The sequence below is a fragment of the Mustela nivalis genome, assembly GCF_964662115.1.
Source record: "Mustela nivalis genome assembly, chromosome: 14".
NCBI lineage: Eukaryota > Metazoa > Chordata > Mammalia > Carnivora > Mustelidae > Mustela > Mustela nivalis.
In genome coordinates, this window is record NC_139033.1 from 1,186,097 (window position 1) to 1,212,372 (window position 26,276).

The 26,276-nt window shown below is 51.4% G+C and overlaps 2 protein-coding genes across 3 annotated transcripts in view; both read left to right on the forward strand.

Annotated features, from left to right (window-relative positions):
- Positions 1-2,612, forward strand: part of CORO1C (coronin 1C) — a 75,515-nt gene extending 72,903 nt beyond the window's left edge. For both annotated transcript variants that reach the window (XM_082700026.1, XM_082700027.1), the window contains one exon: positions 188-2,612. In XM_082700026.1, the coding sequence (XP_082556152.1) occupies positions 188-307 (120 nt within the window). In that variant the 3' untranslated portion in view covers positions 308-2,612. The remainder of the gene's footprint in view (positions 1-187) is intronic.
- A 12,105-nt stretch (positions 2,613-14,717) lies between these two features.
- Positions 14,718-25,069, forward strand: SELPLG (selectin P ligand). Its single transcript, XM_082698826.1, has 3 exons — positions 14,718-15,050; positions 15,558-16,283; positions 23,173-25,069. Exon 3 carries the CDS (start codon positions 23,178-23,180, stop codon positions 24,369-24,371), a length of 1,194 nt encoding a protein of 397 aa, XP_082554952.1. The 5' UTR covers positions 14,718-15,050; positions 15,558-16,283; positions 23,173-23,177; the 3' UTR covers positions 24,372-25,069.
- Positions 25,070-26,276: the final 1,207 nt, after the last annotated feature.

A 26,276-nucleotide genomic window follows, 5' to 3' on the forward strand; every position in this document is an offset into this window, starting at 1 on the left:
CAGGTGGACTGACTAGCCGACAGGTGGCCTTCTCTTGGAAGGCCCAGTTTGGTGCCTGTGGCTTGCCACTTCCAAAGTAGAAAATGAGATTGTATGCCTTATAAATTCTCAACTGTGGTAAGGTTTGTTTACTGCGTTTTAGTAACCTCTTGTCTCTCCACCCCACCGTCTTTTCTGGTTTCCTTAGCAAAACGAAGCCAAGTTGGATGAGATTTTAAAAGAGATCAAATCTATAAAAGACACAATCTGCAATCAAGATGAGCGCATTTCCAAGTTAGAACAGCAGATGGCGAAGATCGCAGCCTGAAGGTCCACCCCCAACCCCCAAAATGGGAGCAGGAACTTGTGCTTGGTAGCTGGTTGTTGGCGTGGTCCCAGGGAGGGCGAAAGGGAGGCACTGCCATTCGGAGACATTCCGTGTCACATTTATCAACCAGCGATAGGCCACATTCCAGTAAGAACGCAATTCGTCTCCCAAATTTGCAGAAACAAAATGTGATTTAAAAGCTGAGCTTTTTATCAGAAAGCTTTTTTGATGTTTTAAGTGTTATGTGACTTGTCAAACTTTTAAAAGACAAAAGTGCTACTTTTAAAATCCCAGATACTCTGAATTTTAGAAAACCAACCAATTCTGATTCAGTGTCGTGCCCAAGTACCTTTTTTTTATAAACAGGGACCAATGCCACATTGCTTTTTGTATTTCTTTTTTTTTAATGTTGCCAAAACCAAAAGTAGCTTTTTTCCCCCCTTGTATTTTGCTACTTTGCAGTATTTGTGTGTGGTTTTTTTTTTCCTTAATTTGAAAGGGACAGCACTGTGTATGTTTATAAACTAAATGAAGATATTATTTTGTATACACATTCATCTGAGAACAATCAGAGCAGTAGCCACATGGTGCTGGCTCGTTTGCAGCACAAACCTGGTCATCCTCATGACTACAGAAGGAAGACTTGAAAAATCACGTGGGTTCGCATCACCACCCTCTCCTTTAATGGAGTCTCTGATCAAAAAAGCTCCTATTGTATTGCTTCCTTTCTTTCCTTTCTCTTTTCTAGAAACTGGGTGGTTGTACCAGAATGGAATTTCACTTCTTGGTTATCCTGTGCTTCAGATGATTATAATCTAACCTAAACTAGCATGTGTTTCTCCAGTTTTGTTACACACATGGAATCTATTGCATTAATCACTTTAAACATCATGTTTCAGGTTTCAGTCAATACTTGACAAGGGTGCTGGGGACAAGAAGCCACAGAAGCCACTGTGGAGTGCTCCCTCTTGCCCATTTCAGCAGCTTGCCTAGCTCTTGAGTACAGTAGGGGACTAAGACCTAGGGAAACTGAAGGGGAGTGCGTACCCCCCCACCCCATGATCCTCTGCTCTCCCGCACATCCCATGCTGTCCCTGTGCTGTGCAGGAGGCAGCAGCAGCTCTCCCTGCACCACCGGAGCCCCTGCCCTTCCCGCGGTCTCATGGATGCAGCCACCTCTCTCAGGGCTCCCCCAGCCAGTCCTTCTGTCCTCCTGCTTTTCAGCCCTCCCCACATTCAGCTAAGAGGAGGCTGGAGGGCGCTATGGAATATTGAGAGTGAGGAGAATGGTCTAGCATGATGCAAGACCAGGGGGTCAAGGCTCTGCTGTAGCGGTAATGTGTACAGACCTGTCCTTTCGCGCGCTCTCCACACAAACCAACCTGCCATGCCCCTCCAGCTCACACAGAGGCTCCCCAGATGCAGCGACTGAGCTCTGATGACCTGTTCCATTCCCAAGTTATCCTGAACTTCTCTCCCATTTCCATGTTCTCGTTTTGCATGCTTGAGGAACAAGATCTAAGGAATCTCTGGGAAGGGCTGAGTGAGTGTGGTTGAACACGAAACATACAGTGCCAGTGGGCCTCCCCAGGGGCGCGCTCGTTCCTGTTCCTCCCGGTGTGGCATGAGACTGGCAAGGGAGCATCTGTAACGGAGCCAGGGTGGAGGTGGAGTGTGGCGACATTGGGTTGGAATGCACGGCCGAGCTGGGGCTAATGTCCCTGTAGGACAAGTACCGTGTTTTTACCCAGTATTGGGATTGCTGTCTCCACAACTTCTGAATGTTTGGGGGTGTGTGTGTGTGTGTGTGTGTGTGTGTAATATTGGAGTGGATAATGATATGTAAGGAAAGCAGTAATCACAGTGACTTATACTCAAACCTGTACATGCTTCTTTATCAACGTAATCTGCTGAGGACCTTCATTTTTTAAGATTGAGAAATGTTTTAAGGTTCTGATACCAAATTAAGTAAAGGAAACTGTTGATGGTGGTGGAACACCATAGCAAATGTGGTTCAAAGAGAAGACAGAAGGCAAGGAGAAATTACCCTGATCTTAGTGTGTAGCTTGTGACTTATTTAATGAACGGATGCCCAGCCAGGCTTGGAGTCAGCGCCTGAAGCTTTGTGGATTATTCTTCCTGTTGTGTCTTTTCCTTTTCTTCCCCCTTCTTTTTCTTTTTAAAGCCGTGCTATCCCAGAGGAAAACCAGTGAATTACTCCTAGATCGGCTCTTATAGAGCAGCCATAGTATTCTGTCAAAACACTTGCTTCCATTTTCAAAGATAAAAGTCATTGATTACAAAATGGTGTCCGTGTTTATTTCACATCCCAGCTGTCTCTGAGGCAGCTCACAGCCTCTGTGACTCAGTGGAACCAGCTGGGTGACTGTTCTTCTCTAAGAGTGAGTACAGAGGAGGTGGGGTCACCGCTGCACTCCCACACAGGGGGAGGTCGAGTGGGGTATAGCAGAGTGAGGGCTCTGTGCCGGGTTCTAGCAGGCCTCCAGCTTTTACCAGGGGTGGGATCTGGGGAAGATGATCTCATCTTGAGGCATCCCTTTCCCTGCTTTGAAGGAAGGATACAAATGCCACATCACTTGGAAGAGAGATACCTGCACCTGGCCGCACAGAGAGCCCTCACCACTGCGCTTGGCTCACAGTGTGACTGCGACCAGCTGAGTCCCCAACTGTGCCTTTGAAAGCATTGCTTTCTTTAGTACAAGTACGGCCCTCGGCTTAGCTGTGATTTTTATTCCAGCAGAGGGTTTCAGGGTCATTTGAACTTCATGGCCTTTTTAGCTTCCCTTTTTACAGCAAAATAGCATCTCATGACATTTCAGTGATGGTAGCAAGGAATCACCCACCCTTTGGTTTTTCCAAAGGTCTGTGAACATGAGTGAATGGCACAAAGCTCCCCTCCCCAAGTGTGTTCTCCTGAAGTTGCTGTCCTCTGTGAGGAGGACGGCAGCCAGCTTCATGGTCAGCCCGTGCGTGGCTGCAGGAAGTCGAGCTGGCAGATGCTGTCTGTGCCTCTCCAGGATGCCCACGGCCAGGGGGCAGACACGTGTGCGCGGTGTAGACGACCATCTTCCTCTCACTTCAGCTGCCTTACTTCTATGCCAGAAGACCTAAAGGTCACCATATCAGCCCCAGACGGCCAGCCAGGCCCCACTGAGGGAGGACTTCTGTTTTTCTAAAGGCTACTTCCCTTGCTGTTCTTGGTGTCCTGTGTCCAGAAAAACTTCTTGTTGGCTCTTAAGAATCTGTTAACTTAAAGTGGCCCTTCTCTTTCTGCTAGCACGTTAGAATATCATGAAGCCATCAGTGGGCTTGAACGTGAGTCATGGCCAAGGACACACCCTTCCCTCCTTCAGACAGGCAGTACTGGACAGTGCCCTTTGTTAAAGCCCTTATCTTTGAGGCTGGAGGGGGTGTATGCTTATTGGCACAACTTTCCAGAGGGCAGTGTAACAAGGGACATCTGAAGTCTTCAAGGTCCTTACCTTTTGGCCCAGGGTTTTCACCTCTGGGAATTTTGCCCAAGGAAACTATAGGAGAAGAATTGGCAGAGGAAAAATTAGTTTAGCAGGTTTGATTAATTAACCAGCCCAGGACTGATCGCTTTTGATGAGCCCTCTTAAGGGTCTGTACATATACAATGTATATTTATGTGTTGAAAAAACACAAGTCTTGCTGTATGGAGGTACCAACTGTGGGTAAATTTTATTAGATTTTACTGAATTTCGTATTTCCCATAAATGTCCTAGTCCCAGAGAGAAGTTGTTAAAATTAATGTATGAATGATGAGTTCGTGATACATTGAAAAAAGCACCCTAAATCCATGGGGGAAGGAAGTGGTGCTGCGACATGAAGCAGCTCTGGGGGCTGAGACTCCGTAGAGCCGCCCGGCGACGCCTGTGTGTATTCCTGATATGGTCAGTGGTTAAATGGAAGGAAACTTTATTTTCAAGTTTAGAAGAAAAATAAGTCCTTTTCTCTCTAGATTTTAGTCTGGGGGAAACGTTTGAAATCACAAAGGAAAAACCAGATTGACTGTAAAAATCAAATCATACGAGATTTTTGAAATGTTAAAAAAAAAAGGTCATGGAAGCTGGGAAATAGATTTTTCAACCAACATGACATGCAGCAATATACTTTAATATTCTTCATCTCAGCCCCAGCTGCCTGCTCTATCTGAAGGGGAGGTGCGCTCACCTCCCCAGTGGGCTGTTGGGCCCCTGGCGGCTGGCCTGCCTGGCCCCCAGGAGTTCAATCTATCAGCCTGTCAGCAAGAGGTTTGAGGAGACTGCTAGGTGACACTAGTCAGAATGAGCTTTGTCCCCTGAAGGCAGGTTTCTGGAAGAGGTGGAGAAGTGGGGAGGGAGAATTTGCTCCAGATCCAAACGTAGTCAAGGGTAGGGTGGCTGCCGAGTGTGTTCGGTTGGCTGAGATGTGGAAAAAGGGGAGTTTAGAGAAGCTGCTGGAATCGGCAGCTCAGTGTAGCTTTATTGTACTCAATGCAGCTAGGTAAGAAAACCCGATTTTAAGGGCCCAAGTTAGTAAGTGGGGGGTTGGGGGGTGGAGGTGTGTGCGGCTGAGGAGTATGGCTCAGGTAACCAGAGAGCCCTGCCTGTTCCCGCTGCCCCCGGAGCCTGGGGTCAGGGGACAAGTGAATCACTGGAGTGTGCTCACTCAGGAGGGCAGAAAGCACGATCTGTGAGTCAAACCATGGAGCGCTTGGCTCTCTTGAGTGAAGAGGCTTTCTCACACTGGTCTCAGACTGGATATTTTTGGAAAGGACGACAGCGGTGGGTTTGCAGCAGCACTGGAGAGAGGATTCAGGCAAAGGTCTAATAGGAGACGGGAAAGCTTTGGGTCGAACAAGACCAGCAGTCATCGGTGTTGCAGGGGGAAATCGAAGGAGCTCATTGGATGCCGGGTGGTGTGTGCGTTGCAACGCAAGTGAAGTCTCTTCGCTGCAGTCCAGGTGATGCAAATAGACTAGTTTCAAGCGGTCACACCCTGGGCACCTGGGGGCCCCGAGGGGCTACAGGAGCTGAGGGGCTGGGTTGCCGGATGGAGCCTCACCTCCACTGGGTGCCCCTCTGGGCCCAAGCAGCAGGCCTTGCCCTCATCATAGCCCTGCTGTCATTACTTCTCTCCACCCCCACCATACACACGAGTCAGGATTCAGCGGGTAAATAACTTCATTTTCCGGTGAGGGTGTGAAAGTGCTGGAGAAAATGGTCGTCGAGCAAATGACCCAAGTGGTCCAGCTGTGTTCAGTGTGTGACTGAAGCTGTGTGCCCTGATGGTCAAGAAATCAGCCGCCAATATTTTAGAAACAAAATCCAAGTTTGTGGGTTGCACCGAGAGGTCAGAGAACTGGGAAGTTGCCCCATAAGCAACAGGAAATTGTTGCAGGTTCATTTCCGTGCCAAGATGATACTTGGGTTGTCAGAGGTAGAAAAGGCACCTCATGGTTAACAAACTGCGAGACTGCATACGGCCCCCCTCAACTACAGTTCTCTGAAACAGGAAAAGGAACATGGCAGTTTCTACTCAGGGCTGTGGATGAATATGCCACAAAAGATGGAAAGGCGGCGAATTCCATATAGCTGTCTGGGCACCTGCCAGAAACTTCCCCTTGTAGAGAGAACAGACCATTGTCTGAACAGCCTTGTAGCTGGTTCCTCTACCCCCCACCCACCTTCCCTTTTTTTGCTTCCAGAGTAATGGTTTCTAGAACAATCTGTCAAGATCTCTGAGGGGGACACAAGTGGTTCCCCTTATCTCCAGGATGAAGTCCATGCTTTTCAGCCTCCTCCATGAGAGCCCACTTGACTTGCTCCCTGCCTCTCACCCCACCTGATTCCCATCTCCTTTCTCCAATGCCACCATGGACTGTCAGCTACTTGTGTGGCTTGGAGCTTCATGATACGCACATACGCCAGATGCTTCTCACACTGCTGCTGTCAACCCACTAGTCCTTGTCCCTGTCATCTGTAATGTGTACTAGCTTCTGTGCTAGGGTTCGCCAGAGAGACAGAACCAATAGGATATGTACATACAAAGAGATTCATGATAAGGAACTGGCTCTTGGTTAGGGAGACTGATAAGTCCCAAGGTCTCCTGTCAGCAAGATGGTGACCCAGGAGACGCGATGTTTCCATTTGAGTCCAAAGGCAGTGGAAAAAAACAGTACTTAAGTGTATGCAGGCAAGGAGTTCACTTAACTACCCATTTTTGTTCTTTTCTGGCCTTCACCTGATTGGGTGGGGCCCGCCCACACTGAAGGGCAATTTGCTTTCCTCAGTCTAGGGATTCAAATGTTAGTATCTGGAAACACCCTCACAGACGAGCCCAGGATATTTGCCCAAATGCTCTAGATACCCTAGGGCCCAATAAAATTGACATAAAATGTACTATCACCATAAAATGTGCTATCACATCTTCCGAACCAAGCTCCCTGCTCCCTGCTCCCTGCTTTAATCTCTTCTCAACACAAAGACCAGAGTGACCATTTAAGGTGTTAAGGCAGATGTGGCAAACTGAGGTCCACAGGCCAAAGCTGCCCTGCTGGAAGTTTCTGTGGAGCCCACAAGTTAAGGATGGTTTTTTATGTACTTAAATGGTTGGGGGCGGGGAACTTTAAAAAATAGTGACAAGTAAAAATACGTGAAATTCAAGTTTTAGTGAGCATGAAGAAAGTATTGGAACAAAGCCATTCCTGTTTGTTCAAGCAACATCGATGGCTGCTTTCCTTTTACACCTTCAGAGGTGAGTTGCAACAGAGACTCTATGTATGACCACAAACCCTAAAATATTTACAATTTGAGCCATTAAGAAAAAGATTGCTGACCCCCATATTTGGAGTCAAAACCCCCTATGGTTCCTCCTCCCACTCAGAATAAAAGCTGACCTCACATATGACTGGCCCAGCTGCCTCCCTGACCTCCTTTCCTGATGTTCCCTTGTTTTCAGGAGGCCTCTTACCTTTGATACTCCCATGCACGGCTCTCTCCAGACCACCCAATCTTCCTCTATCCCAGCATCTTCGAGGCTCACCACTTCGCTCTCCGCTCCTCCCATCTTCCCCATAACACTTTATTTCCACCAGATCAATCAAATTCAGTTGAGATTTTGACTGTCTCCCTGAACTGATTGTAGACTCCACAAAGACAGGAACTCATTTCATGCACTTTTATCACCAGAATCTGGCAGATTGCTTTTTAAAATATTTGCTAGAGTGAAACTTCTTGCAATACACATTGCTAAAGGCAAGGGAAAAAAAGCAAAAATGAACATTAGGACTTCATCAAGATATAAAGCTTCTGCACAGCAAACAGTTAACAAAACCGAAAGGCAACCTAGGGAATGAGGGAAGATATTTGCAAATGACTTAACAGATAAAGAGCTGGGGTCCAAGACCTATAAAGAACTTAAAAAACTGAACACCCCAAAAACAATCCAGTCAAGAAATGGTCAGAAGACATGAGCAGACATCTCTCCAAAGAAGACATACAAATGGCCAACAGTCACATGAAAAAAATGCTTCACATTACTTGGCATCAGGGAAATACAAATCGAAACCACAATGAGATACCACAACACACCAGTCAGAACAGCTAAAATTAACAAGACAGGGAACAACGAATGTTAACAAGGATGCAGAGAAACGGGAGCACACTTACACTGTTGGTGGGAATGCAAGCCGGTGTAGCCACTCTGGAAAACAGTATGGAGTTTCCCCAAGAAGTTAAAAATAGAGCTACCATATCCAATTGCACTCCTAGGTATTTACCCCAGAGATACAGATGTAGTGATCAGAAGGGGCACCTGCACCCCAGTGTTCATCACAGCAATGTCCACGATAGCCAAACTGGAAGGAGCTGAGATGTCCTTCAACAGATGAATGGATAAGGTTGTGGTTTATATGCACAATGGATTATTACTCAGCCATCATGATGAATACTTACCATTTACATTTACATCGATGTGGATGGAACTGGAGGGTATTCTGCGTGAAGTAAGTCAATCAGAGAAACGCTATTGTATGGTTTCACTTACATGGAATATTTGGACTAGCACAGGATCATAGGGGAAGAGGGAAAGCAATGGGAAGAAATGAGAGAGGGACACAAATCATGAAAGACTCTTGACTCTGGGAAACAGGATGAAGGAAGGGGAGGTGGGTAGAGGAATGGGGTAACCTGGTGATGGGCGCATTAAGGAGGGCACATGATGTGATGAGTCCTGGATGTTCTATGCAACTGATGAATCAATGAGCCCTACATCTGAAACTAATGATATACTATATGTTGGCTACTTGAATTTAAATTTAAAAAAAAGAAAAATATTTGCTAGGGGGGCCTGGTTAGCTCTGTCGGTTAAGCATCTGCCTTTGGCTCAGGTCATGATCCCAGGGTTCTGGGGTCAAGCCCCACGTCAGGCTCCCTGCTCTTTGGAGATCCTTCTTCTCCCTCTCCCTCTGGCTGCCACTCCCCTGCCTGTGCTCTCTCTCTTTCTTTCTCTGTCAAAAACAAAAACAAAAGCAAAAGCCTTTAAAAAATACATATACACTTGCTAAGTGAATGAATGAAAACACATTTTGGGGACGGAGACACATAACGGATGGTCTGCACGATAGTACATTGCTTCCAGAATGTGACCCTCCCCTGGCTGGGCTAATGTCCCCTTTGGAGCCACCTCCTGCGGTGCTAAATCTTGAGTTTCCCCTTACAGAGGCCTGAGTTGTGGGGATATTGGGAGCAAGCAAGCAGGCAGAGCAGGTGTGCAGTGATGGAGAAAAGGCTTCTGGGTCGCTTTAGTTCCCTGAATCCATGCAAAGATCCGTGAGCTATCTCAGGAATCCTACTGCCACTTAAGCCAGCTTGAGCTGAGTTTGCAACCAAGACTCCATATTTGTGCCGGTATTTCTCCTTCGTCAGAGCCCTTTGAGGTCTGAGACCCGTAGTTCTCCATCACTGTGCCACCATGCCCAGTGCTCGGGGTGGCCATCAGGGGCATTGATTCCTTCAACTGTTACTGTCGGAAAAACTAGAGTCTGGAACATATTTCTATATTTGATGACCCTCTGGCCTTCCAGGTGGGGGACCAGCCCCTGCGCTGGCCACTCTCCAGCACCCACGCTGACGCAGTGAGCCCTGGAGAGCCCCTATTCTCGTTTACTCTGGAGGGACAGCCTTGCTCTGCAGGCCGTCATCCCAGAAACTGCTCCTGGGGCTGCCCAGAGCGACAGCCAGAATCCAGGGCTCCCCAAGGTTCTGTTCTCATTTGAGAAGAGGAATTGAGTCCCAGCTGCAATGGGCCCCAAAGTGGCCATTTCCTCTTTAGATAGTTCAAATGGGCAAATCACAGCCTGTGAGCCCTCCTTTCAATCAAAGAGGATGTGTGTGTTGGGAAGGGGGGGAGGGCAGGCCCTTGGGTATGACCCCTCCCCCACCACCTCCCTTCATTAAAACAGCTCTGTTCTCTATGAGATCTTTGCTTTCCTTTGAACAGAGGATCCTCATGGTGGAGACTTTTCTAGCTGGATGCCTGTTTGGTAGGAAGCTGTAGGTTTTGTGGTCTGGTCTGGCCAACCCGGGCTCAAATACACCTGGGCCCTTCCCTAAGCCTCAGCTTCCTAGGAGGCAGAATGGCTACTGTAGAAGGCAGGCATGATTCTAGGAGATGTGACCACATTTTCCCCACAGTTTCCCCCATTTTCCGGGAAATGGGTGTCTTGACGGGGGAGCGGAGAGGGGCCATGGTGAGTTCCCAGCAAAATTACAAACAGATGTTCAGATCTCATCAGGTGCAGTCTTGCCCATTCACAAAATTTCAGGATTTCACAAGTATTTAATTTTTTTTTTCCCTCATTTTCCTCAATAGCCGAATGCATGGTTGACCAGCTTATGCCTGGTAAATATCAGGTCGAAGTTAAGCTTTGCTGGCTTTCTTGTCTCTACATGGCGATCGTACTTGTCACTGGAGTAAACAGTTCCCCTCCTCCGCTGCCCACCCAGAAGCAAAAGTGGAGCGAAATGCAACCAGACAGGCCCCCACCCAACTAGAGTGAACTCCACCATGGCAAGCATTCTCACCCATCAGCTCATGTAAGCAAGACTGCATTTAGTGTGTGGAAGACCATTTAGGAAGGTCCAAATATAAGGAGGTGGGAGATTGCTCAGATATCAGATCTTTGGTTGTCCAAGTGGGGGGCCCTGTGAGCTTTAAGAGAGGGCTGCTCCAGCAGTAATGGGTCAGTGAACCCCCTGGGAGCACATGTTTGCCAAAAGGCCTGTGAGTGGCCCTCGGGTCCAGGGCTAGCCCCATCACTGTGGTTTGTATAGAGAGGATGATAACACTCACACACTTTGCTGACTGCAGTTCTGGGTCCACACCCCAGCAGTTCACATGGGGACCACGGCATTCCCGTGGACCAATCGTAATGGGCAGGGTGTGCCAGGAGAAGCAGGAGAGTTTGTATATTTATTCAATGAACGTCCACTGTGATTGAATTTAGGCTCTGTAATCAGAGAGCTTAAACCCTGGCTCTCCCACTTACTAGCTGTGTGACCTCAGGCGAGTTACTTAACCTCTCTGGGCCTTGGTTTTTTCCATCCAAAAATATGGATACTATTAATACTTCATGAGACAATTGTGACAAATTAAATTACCAATTTGTTTAAATTGTTGAATTGTTTAATTTGATCCTAGGACAGTGCTTGGCATGAAGAAGCTCCTGAAAAATGTTAGCCATTGTTTTTCTTGTATGTCAGGAGCTGTGCTTGGCCCACGAGATGCAATGGTGGGCAGTGGGTTTCTTCTGGAGCTTCTAGGAAGAGAGATAGGTATCAAGGAATGACATGCATATCAGAGAGGGAGGCAGTGTTCTGAGATCTCAGAGTGGGGTTACGGGCTAGGAAAGGCTCTTCCCATGGAGATGGCAGGTGAACTGGGTCTAAATTGTGAGTAGGAGTTACTCAGGTGATGAGCAGTAAGGAATGCTCCAGGCAGAAGGAACTGTATATGCAAAGGTCCTGTGTCAGGAGGAAACATAAGAGGAGCAAAAAGAAGGCACTGGAGCAGAGAACAAGGGCGCATGTGAGCAACATGAGGCTGGAGAGGAAGAAGGGTTAAAGCATCGGCTGCCGTGTTGGGCATTTGAGTCTTTATTCTATAAGCCATGGGTAGGAGCACCTGGGTGGCTCAGTGGGTTAAAGCCTCTGCCTTCGGCTCAGGTCATGATCCCAGGGTCGTGGGATCAAGCCCCACATCAGGCTCTCTGCTCAGCAGGGAGCCTGCTTCCCACCCCCCACCCCTGCCTGCCTCTGCCTACTTGTGATCTCTGTCTATCAAATAAATAAATAAATAAAATCTTAAATTGAAAAAAAAAAAAAGCCATGGGGAGGAGTGCCTGGGTGGCTCAGTCCTTTGAGCGTCTGCCTTCAGTTCCGGGCCGTGATCTCTACATCCTGGGATGAGGCCCCGAGTTAGGTTTCTTACTCAACAGGGAGTCTGCTTCTCTCTCTTTCTCTCTCCCCCTCTCTCTCCTCCTCTTTGCTGTTCCCCACTGCTCATTCTTTCTCTCTCAAATAAATAAATAAAATCTTTGAAAAATAAAATAAAAACAATGGGTAGTCATTGAATCCTGCATAGGGAGGGAGCTCCTACACTTGAAGCAAGGATTATTCGTTGAGGGCTAAGGGGCCTGAGACCCAGAGTGGGATTCGCTCTTACGTTTTAGGATAGACGGACCCAGGGAGTCAGAGGTGAAGCGATTGGGCTCTGCCTACATCTGCAGCCCAGTCTCCTCTTAGACTCTGATTATTCCTTGCGCTGTTTTGCACTAAGCAGGAATGAGATGAGACAATCTCAAAGAAGCCAAGTGAATTCCCTAAAGCTACACAACAGCCTGGAGGCAAGGGTTCAATTCTCCTCACTCTCCAACCCCCGTTTTTCCACCTGGCTAATTCGGTGGCCCTGGATGATGGCTTTTGACCTGGACACTCATCTGTAGGGCCCCAGAGGGGCCCCAAGAACAGTATGTGTCTTGTGTGCAGCTCATCCGAGTGCCTGGCACTTAGAGCACACTAAATGTGCCCTACCCTGAGAAAGCCCATGGCATTGTCTTAAGGGGACTCGTGTTTCATTCTGCCCATTTGTGGGGACCCATTCATTCCTTAGTCCAAATGGTTCTCCCCATAGCCAGTGTCTCATTTTTCTAGGTCAGAGGCCAGGAAACCGCAGCTTGTAGGACAAATCTGGCCCTCCACCTACTTTTTTAAAGAAAATATTATTGGCTCACAGCCACACCCCTTTATTACATATAGACTATGGCTGTTTCCATCCCGGAGTTGAATATTTGGGACAGATCCACAACGCTGAAAAGATGCCGTCTCTCTGGTCCTTTACAGAAAAAGCTCCTTGATCCTATTCTAGGGAAGGAGTTGCCCTCCAGGGCTTTCTATGATATCTGAGTAGGTTCCTAACCGCCCCCCGACCCAAGAAAATCCTCCAGATTCGGGCTGAGCATTAGAGGAAGTGATGGGACTGGTCTCATTGCTGTGGCCAAAGGGCTGTGGGAAACCCCAAGAAACACTGGGCTGGGCTGTGGGAGGGGCTGTCCTCCAAGCCCCCTGGACGGGTAAAGACAGAGAGGGTAAATGTCAAGTCACCCTGAAATCTAGGACATCTCTCAGGTCCTCGTGCTGCTTAACATCTCTGTTTCCCGGTCATAAAGCCGACATAGACGTCGTTACAGACACTTTTTTAATCTAAAAATATGGGGCAGGAAGACGTATGGGAAAAGAGAAGGGGCTGCCCATCCTTGGGCCACCCAGAGATGAGAGCCCGGAGCCTTTCCTTCGGTGCCTCCTCTGAGCACCTGCCCGCACCTGAAAGTACCCTGTTTACACATCTTTACTTTTGCCCGTGAGTGCTCTGTGCACACCCAGCGTACGTGCGACTTTCACGCCCGGATCGCTCTCCGAGGGGCGGGTTTCCATCAGGATGGAACCGGTCTCTTTTTTCAAGTGTTCCTCTCAAGTCAAGTATCATCGCTTTGCTCTCTGAAGGCATTTGGGGAGCCCCTTCCTGGGCTCTGCCTGCAGACATAGAAACCTGCTCACTTTGAATGCTTGAATCTCACAGGGTTTAGGTTTCACGAGAGGTGGTTGTTCTGGTCTTCGCGCGGATGGCCTGGGCCGTAGTGGTCGTCGCTCCTCAGCAAGCCCATTCAGCTGCTCTGTGTGGAGGCCGAGAAAATTAAGGCCATCCCACCTCAAGTTTAGCTGATGTGGTAAAAAGAGGCAGAAGAAAATCATTAAAATTCCTTACCTACTGACAAGCCCCTGAAACAGACCAAGTGGCTCTCCCCTGGGGACTCAACTGCCCTCACCTTGAGATTTTGTTAAGGACAATCCTACCCTGACCGACCCCCTACCCCAACAGGTCCGACTAGGATCCTGTAAGTCTACTTTAACAATTCCTTTAGGAAACTTAATCTCTAAACCTCCAAGATAGTGTCAACAATCATTCCCAAGCATATGGCCCACTGATACACATCTAAACGGTCTCATGAGAAGATTTTTATTATTGGGAATAAAAAATCTTTCTCTCAACAATAGCTAGCCCCTCAAGGTTCTGGAGACCTTGCTTCCAAAATTCCTTAGAGACTAACATCATCCCTAATCCCCTTTGTCCTCACCCACCGCCAAGTCCATCCCTATTCTGCCTTCAAAAACTCGGACTGTAATTTGATTCGGGGTCCAAGTCCCTATTCCGCTGTGCCGGATATACTTGGGCCCAAGCTTGTCAAAAAAACCCTCGTGTGATTGCATTGGTGCTTGGCTCCTTGGTGGTCTCTCCAGCGTGAAAACACAGGCTTAACACTCTGGGCTTACCTTGAAATCACGTACCTGCCCCTGAGTTATTCCCTTTCCTTTTGCTGGGGGCTTGCTGGCCTGCAGAGGAGACAGGCTGCATGCGGCTACTCAGCCAGGACCATCGTGGGTGAGAGGCTGGGCTTTTTCCTCTTGTTGCCTGGACCCGGCTCTGCCCCCTACTCTGCGTGACCTTGAGCAGGGCACAGCCTCACTTCGAGCCTCAGTTTCCCCAAAGGACTGCTCTGAGCGTTCTATGAGCTGATATGATGCAGTATCTGGAGTGTGGCAGAGGCCAAGGAAATGTTAGGCATTTGTATTACGAGGCTTTGCAGGCGAGGAAGCCGAGGCTTGAGAGAGGACACTTGCCCAAGGTCATGCAGCTCATACGTGGCCCGTTATCAGCCCCCTGGCCTTGATTGTTGTCCCCCGAAGGGTCCTGCTCTAGGATGGTTTTCAAAGCTCACAGATGGCATAAAGGACCAGGGGCGGGTCTGTGGTACAGTTTCCTTTTCCCCAGGTTGTACCCGACCCTCCGGAGAAGAAGCTTGTGGCTGCTTCTGGGAGGGGGAGGAAGGGATGCATCTGGGGGATGTGGGACTCTGCCTCCGCTTGTTCCGGAACCCCCCAACACTAGTCCTCCCACCCCAGCGCTGCAGGTGGGGTAACAGCTTCAGATGCCACCCCATTCAGAATTTAGCGAATGGCCAGCTCCCTTGGCCCCGTGGCCTGGAAGGGGCCGGTCCCCAAGGTGACCAAGTCATTTATTTTGCTTTGCCAGAGACTTGCCCAGTTTTAAGCCTGAAAGCCTTGCATCCCCAGAGGTCCTTCAGTCGCAGGCAGACTGGGAAGTAAGTCCCCCTCCTTTGTCTTCTGTATCTTTAGGACCTCTCCGTTTTTTTCAGAACTGTGGATTTGATTCAGGATGAGCTGGGTTGAGGGCTGAGGGGTGGGGACCCAAGGCAGTCCCAGCAGAGGGACTGTCCCGTCTCTGATGTACCTGGGGGTCTCAGTGTTCCTCTCTCTATACAGACTGGGGAAATTTGGGGGAGCTTCCAGAATAGAGGTTCTTTTTTTTTTTTTTAAGGATTTTATTCATCTATTTAGTTGTGTGTGAGAGAGAGAGAGAGAGCAAGCCCAAGTTGGGTGGAGGGGCAGAGGGAGTGGGAGAGGCAGACCCCCTACCAATGAGGAAGCCCAATGGGGGGCTCGACCCCAAGACCCTGAGATCATGAGCCACTTCTTCGAAGATTCTCCTGACAACCCCGTCCTCCACCCAGCGTAGGGTAGGGGCCCCTCCTTAGCTCACCGCAGGGTGACACTCTGTTCCCTTGTTCACCTGCCGGCTTCCCCACCAGATGGAAGAGCTCCACGAGGACCGGAGCCCGGAAGAGCTTGCCTTCTGGACCTCAGAGCCCCCAGCCTGATGAACGAGTCAGGCTGGGGAGATAAAATAAGCAGGTCTTACCACAGTGGAATTTGCCATGTAGCTCCTCAGAGCAGGTACTGCTTATGGCTAAAAAGACCACCTGTGTCCCTGGAGGCGGACCCTGAAAGAACGGCTACCTCGATCTGCAAACCTCGGGAAAGTCTGTGTCCCATGGCTTCTCCCACCGGGATTCCCGCCTTGGACAAGAATCTAGAACCATTCTCATTTGCATCCGGTCACTCCCTTCCGTCCAGGGTGGGGCCCTCCTCACCCCTCTTCCCATCACAGTGGGGTTGTGCCTCTCAAGCAGCCCTCCCCAGGAAAGCTTCCGTGTGGTTTTCAGCATGTGCGCGGTCACCGGAACCCGAGAGGGCTCTGCAGGTCCCGCTCTCCTACTACCCACCCGGTCTCAATCCATACCGCCACCAAAGCTGTCACAAACAAGGGGGTGTGGGCCGTCACGTGGCCCTGTCTGAGTAACCACATTCTCGCTTCCTTCTTTCACACAGACCGTTGAGGGTTGGCGGGGTCCGGGACCACAGCCGGGGTGCCACAGCAGTACTCTGGCTGTGTGGGCTCCGTCCCGGGTTGCTACGGCAGAGAAGCCGCTTCTCCTGGGCCCTCGAGGCAGCTGTCCCATGCTCTGCTGAGCAAGGTAAGTGCCTGCTCGCCCACCCGCGGGGAACAGTCGGGGAGGGCGGTGGCCTGGGACCAGCCTGGGGCAGGGCCTAAGCTCTGAACCAGAGCCCAGGGGCTCAGGATCAAGGTCATGGCCTTATTCCACTGTGTCTTCTGGATCCCGCTCCCTCCCTCCACTTCCGTCCTACCCTCCCAGCAGACTTGCCAGCACCAGCTGGCTTGAGGGAGGGGGAGGGGTTCTAAATTTGAAAAAAATCGCAGAAATCATACGAGCCCTGCTTTCATGGGAGGCACAGGGAGGCGAGGGGATTGGCTCAGAGCAGAGGTAGGTGTAGATCTGGGCGATTCCCGAAAGGGAGAGGGCAGGTGCAGGCTGTATCCTGAGGCCTCTTAGGCTATGGGTCCATAACAATATTATCTCCAAAGTCATGTTTTTCATGTTTTTTATAAAGTTGAGAAGATGACACTGGTCTGTAGCAAATCATGAAAATACTAGAATTAGGATACTAACTAATACTGCTAGCGAAAGAGAAAATAATCATAATTAGAATACATAAACAATGATCAGGGCTCCGGTCAGTCGCTGTACTTCTCTTCCTCCTTCTTGCCCCTCTTGTTTTCTTCTTTTCCCATCTCGGACTTCCAGCCCCCTGAGACCTGGTCTCTGGGTGGGCAGGGAGCTCAAGAGGTGACCCTCCTGGCCCCAGGCCCCTCAGCCGCTTCCTCTGGGGCTGCCGGGCCACACCCGAAATGGTAGATGCTTCCCTCACCAAGCTTGGCCAGCGGCCAGCGGAGATTGAAGCCCTGATGGCGGAAGGGACTGGGCTGCCAGGCTGAGCGTCTCCCGGGAAGCTCGGACAGGCAGGAGCAGGGTCTTCTGAGGGGCCGGGCAGTCATCCAGGAATGCTGTGCCTCCCTTTTGTCAATGAGAAAATTGAGGCTCAAAGGGGAGAAGCAGCCCCAACGTGGCCTGGATGGGAGGTGGCTGGCCTTGGACTCACTGTCCGCCCCCATCTAGCCGCAGAACCCTCGTGGAGCCCAGGGTGACCCCAGCCGTGGTCTCTTGGTCTCCTTTGCTGAGCTTGAACAAAAGGACGGCAGTGGGACCTGGGGCTCAGGCTAGAAGGAGATAGGATGGCTGGAGTGTGTTGGTGCCTCTGTGTGCTGGTCCATCTGCCTGTCCATACACAGTTCTCCAGACAATCCTCAGTTGGTAAACTAAAACCAAGTGTGGGTCTCTTTGAATTCATTTGTGCAAAATACCTTGCCTCCTCTATGCTAGGCTGCCGAATTCAGGGTCCGGACGGTAAAAGTTGGTTTTGTTTTGTTTTGTTTTGCTTTGGTGGGTGCAGGAGAACAAATCTTAGCCATCACTGTGCCCCGTGTTCCTGCACAGGGCTACGGAACCGTAAACAGGCGTATCTGCGGTATCAGTTTAGGGGGATGGGTGGTAATTAGGTAAAAAAGCAGCCAGAAAGGGCTCCTTGATGGGGTCAGTGGCGATGATGAGAAAAGTCAGGAAGGGCAGGACAGCAAGCCCAGTGCAAGAACACACATGTCGGTTGCCTCTACCCCATTCCTGAGTCCCCTCCTGCAATGGGCCTTTGGTGAGCCCCCAGGAGGCCAGGCCTGCCAGTGCTGGGGACCCGGTGGAGACCCTGTCCTCTGAAAGCTTGCAGTCTGGTGGGGGTGGGGGTGGGGCAGCACTGTGCCTGTGCCCCACTGGGCAAATGTCACAATACCGTCTAAGTACCTGCCTGTCTGCTAAGCCCTGAGCATGGGGCGTGAGCAGCAGGACATCTGTGGTTCCCATTCTCTTGAAGTTTATGGGTCAATGGGAATGGAGTGTTAGATAGTAAACAACATTTTAACAACATTATAAACAATGGGACCCGTTAATTGTGCCTGAGGCAATCCAGGTTGGCTTCTTGGAGGAGGCATCATTTGCTCAGCTCTGGAGAACAGATGATAGGAGGTGACTGTGAGTTGGATCTGGAATGAGAACAGCCAGGGGCAAGTTGCTGAGCCCTCTCCTACTGGGTTCCTGACGCTAGGTGCCAAGTGGGTCTCGGTTTCTCTCTCGCATCTTTCACGTGCAGTTAGTAGAGGAGGTGCTAGGGCCTGGGTGAGCCAGTGATTCATGCATAGCTCTTAGATCAGTCCCTGGAGCATGGTTTACACTTGATTCCTGTGATTTGCAAGCTGGGGTTGGCCCGGGGTTTGGTGTAGAGACAGTTTTCTAGGGCTCCCTATCCCCGCCCTCGCTGTCAGACAAGATCAGAGGTATGTCAAAGCTATTCCAGGGTGGGGTTTTTTCCAGGCTACGGCCCGAATGCAGAATGACAGAGACAACAGCTTGCCATTATGGAGCACTTCCTGTGTGCTAAACACTCAACCTGAACCAGCTCTCTTCAACCCACAGCCACCCCACAAAGTGTATGTGCTATCATTGTCCTTGAGTTCCAGATGTGGGCCCTGGGGCTCAGAGAGGTGAGTTCAGTTGCTCAAGATCACACAGCTTGTGCATGCCAGAGCTGAGCCTTGATCGGGTTTGACGCTGGACCTGATGCCGAGTTGGGCCAGGGCCTGTCCTGGCTGCCAGGACTGAGAACTGCCCTGGGGTCAGCGTGGGGTGGAAGGAGTGGGGGACACCTGGGGCTCGGTTTGACCTAATTGCTGATCTGGAGCCTCCCCTTCTCTCGGCCTGCTGTTCAATCCACACCCTGAGATGCTTTGTCTTTCCAGTCCCAAGCTTCCAAACTCTTGTTGAGTGCAGGGATTCCCGGGATCCAAGATTCTGACTGTGAAGTCCCAAGCTTCTTGGAACTGCCATGGTGTCCTTCCCGAGCAGCGCTGGGGTTGCCGCCTGCAGCTGTCTGGAGCAGGGCAGGGCCCCCCACCCCCTCCGCTGCCCCTGCCAGCAGTCTGCCCCTCCGCAGCCTGGGTGGGGCCCCAGCAAAGCAACCTGGTTTTAGGGTAAAAGGCAGGAAATGGGCCATATCTGACCTACTCCACTAGACAAGCAGGAAGACAGGACGTAGCAGCTCTTTGCCCCTCTCTCAGAGCCCCTCTCCTGTGGTGAGTGACCGCCTTCCTGCCTCTGGGAAGAGAAAGGTGTAAGGGAAGGGCTTCACCACTCTGAGGAATTGCCTTCAGTCTTTTGAGCTTTGCTGTCCTCATCTGTGTAATGGGAATCGTAGCACCCAGTGCAGGTGTGGAATGGTCCAGCCTTCTGATACGCCGTTCTCATTGTATAACAATACATTGATCTTAGCGAATATTAAAGTCACAGCCCCCTGCACAGCCCCCTCAGAGCCCCAGAAACCCCGGGAGCTGGATTTTCTTCCTGTAGAATGAGCGGATGCCTGCCCAGCTGCAGCCTGGTTCATGGCTGTGGTGTTCATGGTCCCTGTCATCCCTCTCCCTTGAAGCCCGTGGAGTGGCAGGCACCAGGCTGAGGTGACCAGCCTGAGGCTGAGGGACTGAGGCCAGGGATAAGGGGATGAGAGGTTTTGAGCGCTAATAGTGGGAACACCCTGGACGAGGTTGTCGCCCCCAAATAGGCCTGGGCTGGGAGATGGGGCTTTCCTGGTGTGCCCTGTCTTATCTCCACACACACGGCGCTCTCTGCTCTCCTGCAGGACCCCATGGCATCTCTCACTGCCCCTGGGGGAGGTAGAGAGGCCACCGCGGCCACACCTTTCCTGACCCTGAGCTTTCTCTTTCCTCTGCATCTCTGTCCGCAGCCCCGAAGAGGGTTCCCCAGTAAAACACCCCTACTGGATGCCAGATATCAGAGACCTTCCCTACAGCATGCTATCTGATTCTCAGATTCTTTCTTTCTTTCTTACTTACTTTCTTTCTTTCTTTGTCCGAGAGAGAGAGAGAGAGAGCGTGAGTGTGCTCATAAGCAGGCAGAGTGGCAGGCAGAGGCAGAGAGAGAAGGAGGCTCCCTGCCGAGCAAGTAGCCTAATGCAGGACTCGATCCCAGGACCCTGGGATCATGACCTGAGCCAAAGGCAGAGGCTTAACCGACTGAGCCATCCAGACGTATTCTTTCAAGCCAGATTGCTTATTTTACAGTTAGGGAAACTGAGGCAACCTGCTAGGGTTACACTGCTGCTGAGTGGTCTCCCCTCCAAGCTGCCTGTGCATGCTGGGCACGGTGGGGATGGGCACAGGGAGAGGGCAGCCGCCCCTTCCACGCCTTCCTCCCCGCCTCTAGACTACAGAAAGTTGGGTCCTGACTCATCAAGGTGCATCCTCCACCCAGGAACCGGGGGGTGGGGCTTTTTATTTTTGTCCCCACCCTCTCTGCTTCCAGGAAGTGGCTGAGGGCTCTGCCTTCCAGGAACCAAGAACTGCCAAGTGGGGGTGGTGGGTACAAGTCTTGGTAATTTTGAAATACAGATCCTAAAGTTCACCCTGCCTCCCCCAAAAGCAAAGTAAGGCAGAGATTACCCCCAAGCAGGAACTCCACCCCTGCGCAAAGACACTCTGCCTCCTAAAGGCGGGTTGGGAGGCAAAAAAATGCACATGCGCATGTGTGGGGAGGAGGGATACATTTATTAAGCCCCTACTGCAAGCCTGGAGCTTTGGAGTCCATCATCTGAGTCCATCATTCCTTTAATAGCTCAATGAGATAGATGCAGATCGGTATCCCCATTTTACAGATGAGAAAACCGAGGCTCAGAAATTCAAGATCATACAGCTTAGAAGGAACAGCGCTGGGATCTGAACATGTTTTTGTCTGACCACATGGTCTGTGTCTCAGTCCTGTGCCCTGCATAGCACCTAGTTCATATGGGACAGAACTTTCTGGATGAGATGGCCCTCAAGGTCCTTCTTCTTCCTCTTCTCCTTCTTCTTCTTCAAGATTTATTTATTTATTGAGGTGGGAGGGGCAGGGGGAGAAGGGGAGAGAGAATCTCAAGGAGACTCCGTGTGGAGCGCTAAGCTGACCGGGAGCTTGATCCCACGACCCTGAGATCATGACCTGAGCCAAAATCAAGAGTCAGATGCCTAACCGACCGAGCCACCCAGCTTCCCCAAGGTCCTTCTTATTCTTACCCTGCCTTCCTTCTCTCAACTGGGTCCCCAATCCCAGCCACAGAAACCAAAACCAGCCAGCTAAGATCCCCAATCCCAGCCACAGAAACCAAAACCAGCCAGCTAAGGTCTCTTCCAAGCCATTCAGCTAGGTCAGGTTTCTCCACAGAGCTTCCTTAATCTTCCCTGGGCTCCAGTCTGATCTCTGCCACTTGCCAGCTGTGTGCCTTTGGGCAAGCTGCTTTACCTGTCTGAGCCTTATCCCTCCTCAATAAAATGAAAACAGTTGTGAAGGCCTGATGTGTCTGGTGCCGGTATCCTAAAGTTTCGTTTAAGGAATTATTTTAAGACATGATCAGAGTGACATTTTATTTTTATTTTTTTAAAAAGATTTTATTTATTTATTTACAGACAGAGATCACAAGTAGGCAGAGAGGCAGGCGGGGGTGGGGGAGCAGGCTCCCCGCCGAGCAGAGAGCCCAATATGGGGCTCGATCCCAGGACCCTGAGATCATGACCCGAGCTGAAGGCAGAGGCTTTAACCCACTGAACCACCCAGATGCCCCCAGAGTGACATTTTAGAAACTAACATCAACTAACAGGTGAAGGAGATCAAGTTGAGCCTGGAAGCTACGGAACCTATGAGTACTAGCTACAGTCACTCAAAGGAGGAAGAACAACTGGTTTGCTCTAAATTATGTGAGGTACAAGGGAAATATTGGAAATGACCCAGGCTCTGCTCCAGACACAGTGCTTGGGATTGTGCCCTGCTGAGGGTATAAGGTCCAAGAAAACCAGGAATACCTCAATCCTGGCCCAGAGCACAGCTGTCACTCCCCACAGGTTCTTCAAGTGCATGATTCTGAATCCCGCAAACAACCCGCTAGTGCAAGGGGACCATGAGGAGAGCACGGGTGTTCACAATGCCAGGAAGAAAGACCAAGGGGAGGGTTGAAAGGAGAGGCACTCTTCTGTCTGGGCTGGTCAGGGGGCAGAAGCGTTCCAGGAGAATGGGCCCCCAGGCAAGTGAGGGGACTATCAGCTCCTGGAGGGCAGGACCATTCTGAAGAGATGGGAGTTTTCTCCTGGCCCCAAATGGTTCAGTTGAAGGCTCTGGGCCCTTACAGACTTACAGGAGAGGCTTACTGATGGAGCCCAAGTAGCTGCCCTTTGCTGGAGCTTGCAATGGGAATGAAGGACTAAGGGCTTCGTTCGTAGGCACTGCCTGTTTTGACCTCATCCCAGTTGTGGAAATGAGGACAAAACCAAGCATAGACACTGAGAGAGGATGGGAAAAACCAAGAATCTGAGGGACAGGCCAGCCCTGTGTAGGGCGGGAGCCAATTCGAAGGAAAGTAGGAGAAAGGGATGTGGAGACACGGGTCAGGAGCAGACTCCAAAAGGCCCCAAAGGCCCAAACAAGCAGCTTGATCCTGTTGACCCATGGTCTCCAGACTCGCTGGCTTGTGGACCCCATCTGTGGACAATATATGTACATGGCTCTATCCGTGAATTGTAAGCAGGCACTACTGGGCTCGTGATAGTCAGTGGAGTCTTGCCTACAGTTTTGCAGTTTGAATCACCAAGGGTAGGGAGGTAAAATTTCTAGGCACCATAGAGGAGAGTGGCGGGGCCCTCCGGAGGGACCTATGGATGTTGCTAAACAATGATACTTGCTCTTTGTGGGGGAGGCCCTGTGTACCAGGCATGCACTGGGTCCTATAGATGCTTGACACTAGGTGCCTGCCCCATCAGACGTATTCCTGGCTCTGGCTGTCCACCAATGCAGTAGAGGGGGCTTGGCAAGCCCAGGGGTGAGGCTGTCCTGATGTCCCTCTGTCCATGTCTCCCCCCAGGTGCCATGTCTCTGCAAGTCCTCCTTCTTCTGATTTTGCTGGGCCCTGACAGCAGCCTCCAGCTGTGGGGGATAGGGAAGAATGGAACTCAGGAGGCCCCAGATGCCCTGCTTGCCCGGGGCCGGAGACAGGTGGATGAGGACCAGGAAGAGGACTCGTATGACTATGTTACAGAAGGCACAGGCCCTCCAGAAATGCTTACAGATAACCCTGCGTCTTTGGCCCTGACTCCAAAACTTCTGGCGGAGTTGGCAACATTGGGGCATGGAAATCCTGAGCCAGACACTCTGGAGGTGGCCACAGGGAAGTCAGCTAGCCTGGATGCAGGAGGGGTGACCCTGGGGAGTATGAGCATGGAACTGACCACACAAGGCATTCCTGTCACACTGAACCCACTGACCAAAGAACCGGCCACTACATTACCTCTCATCACAGAGGCTCCATCCACAGAGGGGGCTCTGTCTACAGAGCGGGCCACTACTGAGGCCCTGTCCACAGAGGCACTGACCACGCAACCTGCGGACACAGAGGCCCCGTCCATGAAGTCTACTGTCATGGAGATGCTGTCCACGGGGCCAGAAGCCACAGATGCCCTGTCCACGGATTCTACTGCCACAGAGGCCCCGTCCATGAAGTCTACTGTCATGGAGATGCTGTCCACGGGCCCAGAAGCCACAGACGCCCTGTCCACCGAGCCAACTGCCACAGAGCCCCTGTCCACAGATCCAGCCACCACCATAGGGCACCTAACCACCGTCCCTCTTGTGACCTCTGATCCTCAAAACAGCACCACTGTGGCAGCGGGCAATTTGTCCGCTGTCTTCACTGAACAATGGAAAAACAGGCAGCGTCTCTCCCCACAGAGCTCCGTGGCCCCCATCCCCACGGGGGCCCCAGACCGCATCCCTGTGAAGCAGTGCCTACTGGCCATCCTCATCTTGGCCCTGGTAGCCACAACCTTTCTCGTGTGCACCGTAGTGCTGGCCGTCCGCCTCTCCCGCAAGAATCACATGTACCCCGTGCGCAATTATTCCCCTACCGAGATGGTCTGCATTTCATCCCTGCTGCCTGAGGGGGGTGAGCTGCCCCCTGCCACGGCCAATGGGGGCCTGCCCAATGCCAAGAGCCAGGGCCTAAAGGCGGAGCCTGGGGAGGGCCGAGATGGGGACGACCTCACCTTGCAGAGCTTCCTCCCTTAACTCCTCCGCTCGTCCACCTGAGCAGGACCCTGGCCTCATCACTCCCTCCAGGGCCCACTGGGCCACCACCGAGCACCCAGGCTCTGTTCCATGGTCTTGGTTTCCTTGGGGCCCCCAGGGATGGGGATCTTTAGGACAGGGTTGCCCCATAGGCCCCAAAGGGGCTGAACTCCTGTAGCCAAAGCAGGACTGGTGAGCGAGCTGCCTTGGTCTCCCTCCTGCCTCCAGTGGAGGATGGGGAGGTCCCCCCACCTCCTTACCTCCCACCTGTCTGGGCTCCCTCTAATGCCTCCAGCCACTGAGGTCTCCTTCCCTAGCACCCAGGGAAGACCCAGAGTCTTCTGGCTGCGCTGGTCACTGTACGGGAATGGGCATTTGGGAGAGGGGTGCCAGGTTCCGCAGGCCTTTCGCAATCACCCCTGCACTTGAGGGCAGCTTGGCTTTTCTTGGGCGTCTCCCCAGGGAGCCCAGGGTGAGATCCTGGCCCGAGGTCTGGGGTGTCACTTGGAGAGGCTTCTTTGAGGCTGTGTGGACCAACGAGCTTCCTTCTGGGGACAGAATAACCCCTTTCCTGCCCTCTCTCGTCTGCCCCTGTGCCCACGTTTTAGGGAGGGCTCTGTCTTATTCACTGACGTGGCCTACTCCCCAGCCCAGAGCCTGGTACAGCTCAGGCCTTTAATAAATATTTGATGAACAAATGGTGCCTGAATGTCTCAGGGTGTCGGGGCGCCTCCTTCTGGTGGGGATTGTTCCTTTGCTGTTCAACCCAGCCCCTCCAGGAAGCCCCCTGTCCGGGCCTAAAGTTGCCTTCAGCATTGTCTCTTAGACACTGGGACATATTGGTACATCCTAGGGCAGCTGGGGAAGGTTTTAGGCTGTCATGGGGACACGGAGGCTGTTCCCTGAATCTATTTTATTCAACTCACCCCGTGACCTAGTTCTGGCCTACAGAGTTTGTCCCCCACCCCCTCAAATCTCAGACAAACGTCAAGGCCATCCTCCCTGGAAACCCACCATGACCTCTGGCTTCTATAGGGGGCCTGTCTCCCATTGAACACTCACCCCTCACAGGGCTGAGCACAGCTGCAGCCTATAAGGTTTCTGTACAAAGTCTGGGGCCAGCAAACCTTTTCTTAAACGGCCAGACCAAAAAATTTTTACATTTTGGAGATCACGTGGTCTCAGCTGCAAATTCTCAACCCCATCTTCCGTCCTTGTAGATCGAATGTGGTGCTGAACGGCGTGTCACCAATGAATGGGGTGGGCTGGGTTCTAAATCAAACTCTATTTACAAGCAGGCGGCAGGCTCTGTGTTTGCTGACCCCCAATTTAAGCATTTAAGCGAGCACCCCGGTAGTGTGCGACATTGTGATTTTAGCCCTAGGAGCCCCATATTGGGGAAACTCTGCAGCCCCAGCAAATCAGGACCACTGGCTGCCCTACTCAAGCTAGGCTCGCCCGTGCCTGCGCCACCGCCTTTGGATCCACGCTGACCCCGAGGGTCGGACCAGTGTGCCAAAGCTTCCAGAGTGGCGGGACCCCAGATTCAGACCTGGGATCTTCCGCCTCCTGATGCTTTTCCATCACTCTGGGATCAAAAAAAGGAGCTGCTGTGACAAGCACTCTGTTCTACCTTCTGGGAGTGGAATACAGCTCATCTTGGTGGACTGTTTCTCTTCTAGAAAAATACCTCCAGCAGCCTCCTTGGGAGCCACAGATCCCTTCGCTTCAGGGTGTGGCCTGCAGAGAGAGTTCAAAGACAGGCTTGAGTCCCGGTAGGTATCGGCTGCAGCTGGAGATGGGATGGGAGACTGGCCCGGCAGGAGGGAACGTGGCAGGCCCTGGGGGCCGAGTCAGAAGTGGAGGGATGTCGGCTCCTGCCCCCAACTCTCCTGTGTGACACGC

Excerpts from the sequence above, each read along its gene's own strand:
- SELPLG (XM_082698826.1), top strand. The coding sequence starts at position 23,178 with ATGTCTCTGCAAGTCCTCCTTCTTCTGATTTTGCTGGGCCCTGACAGC.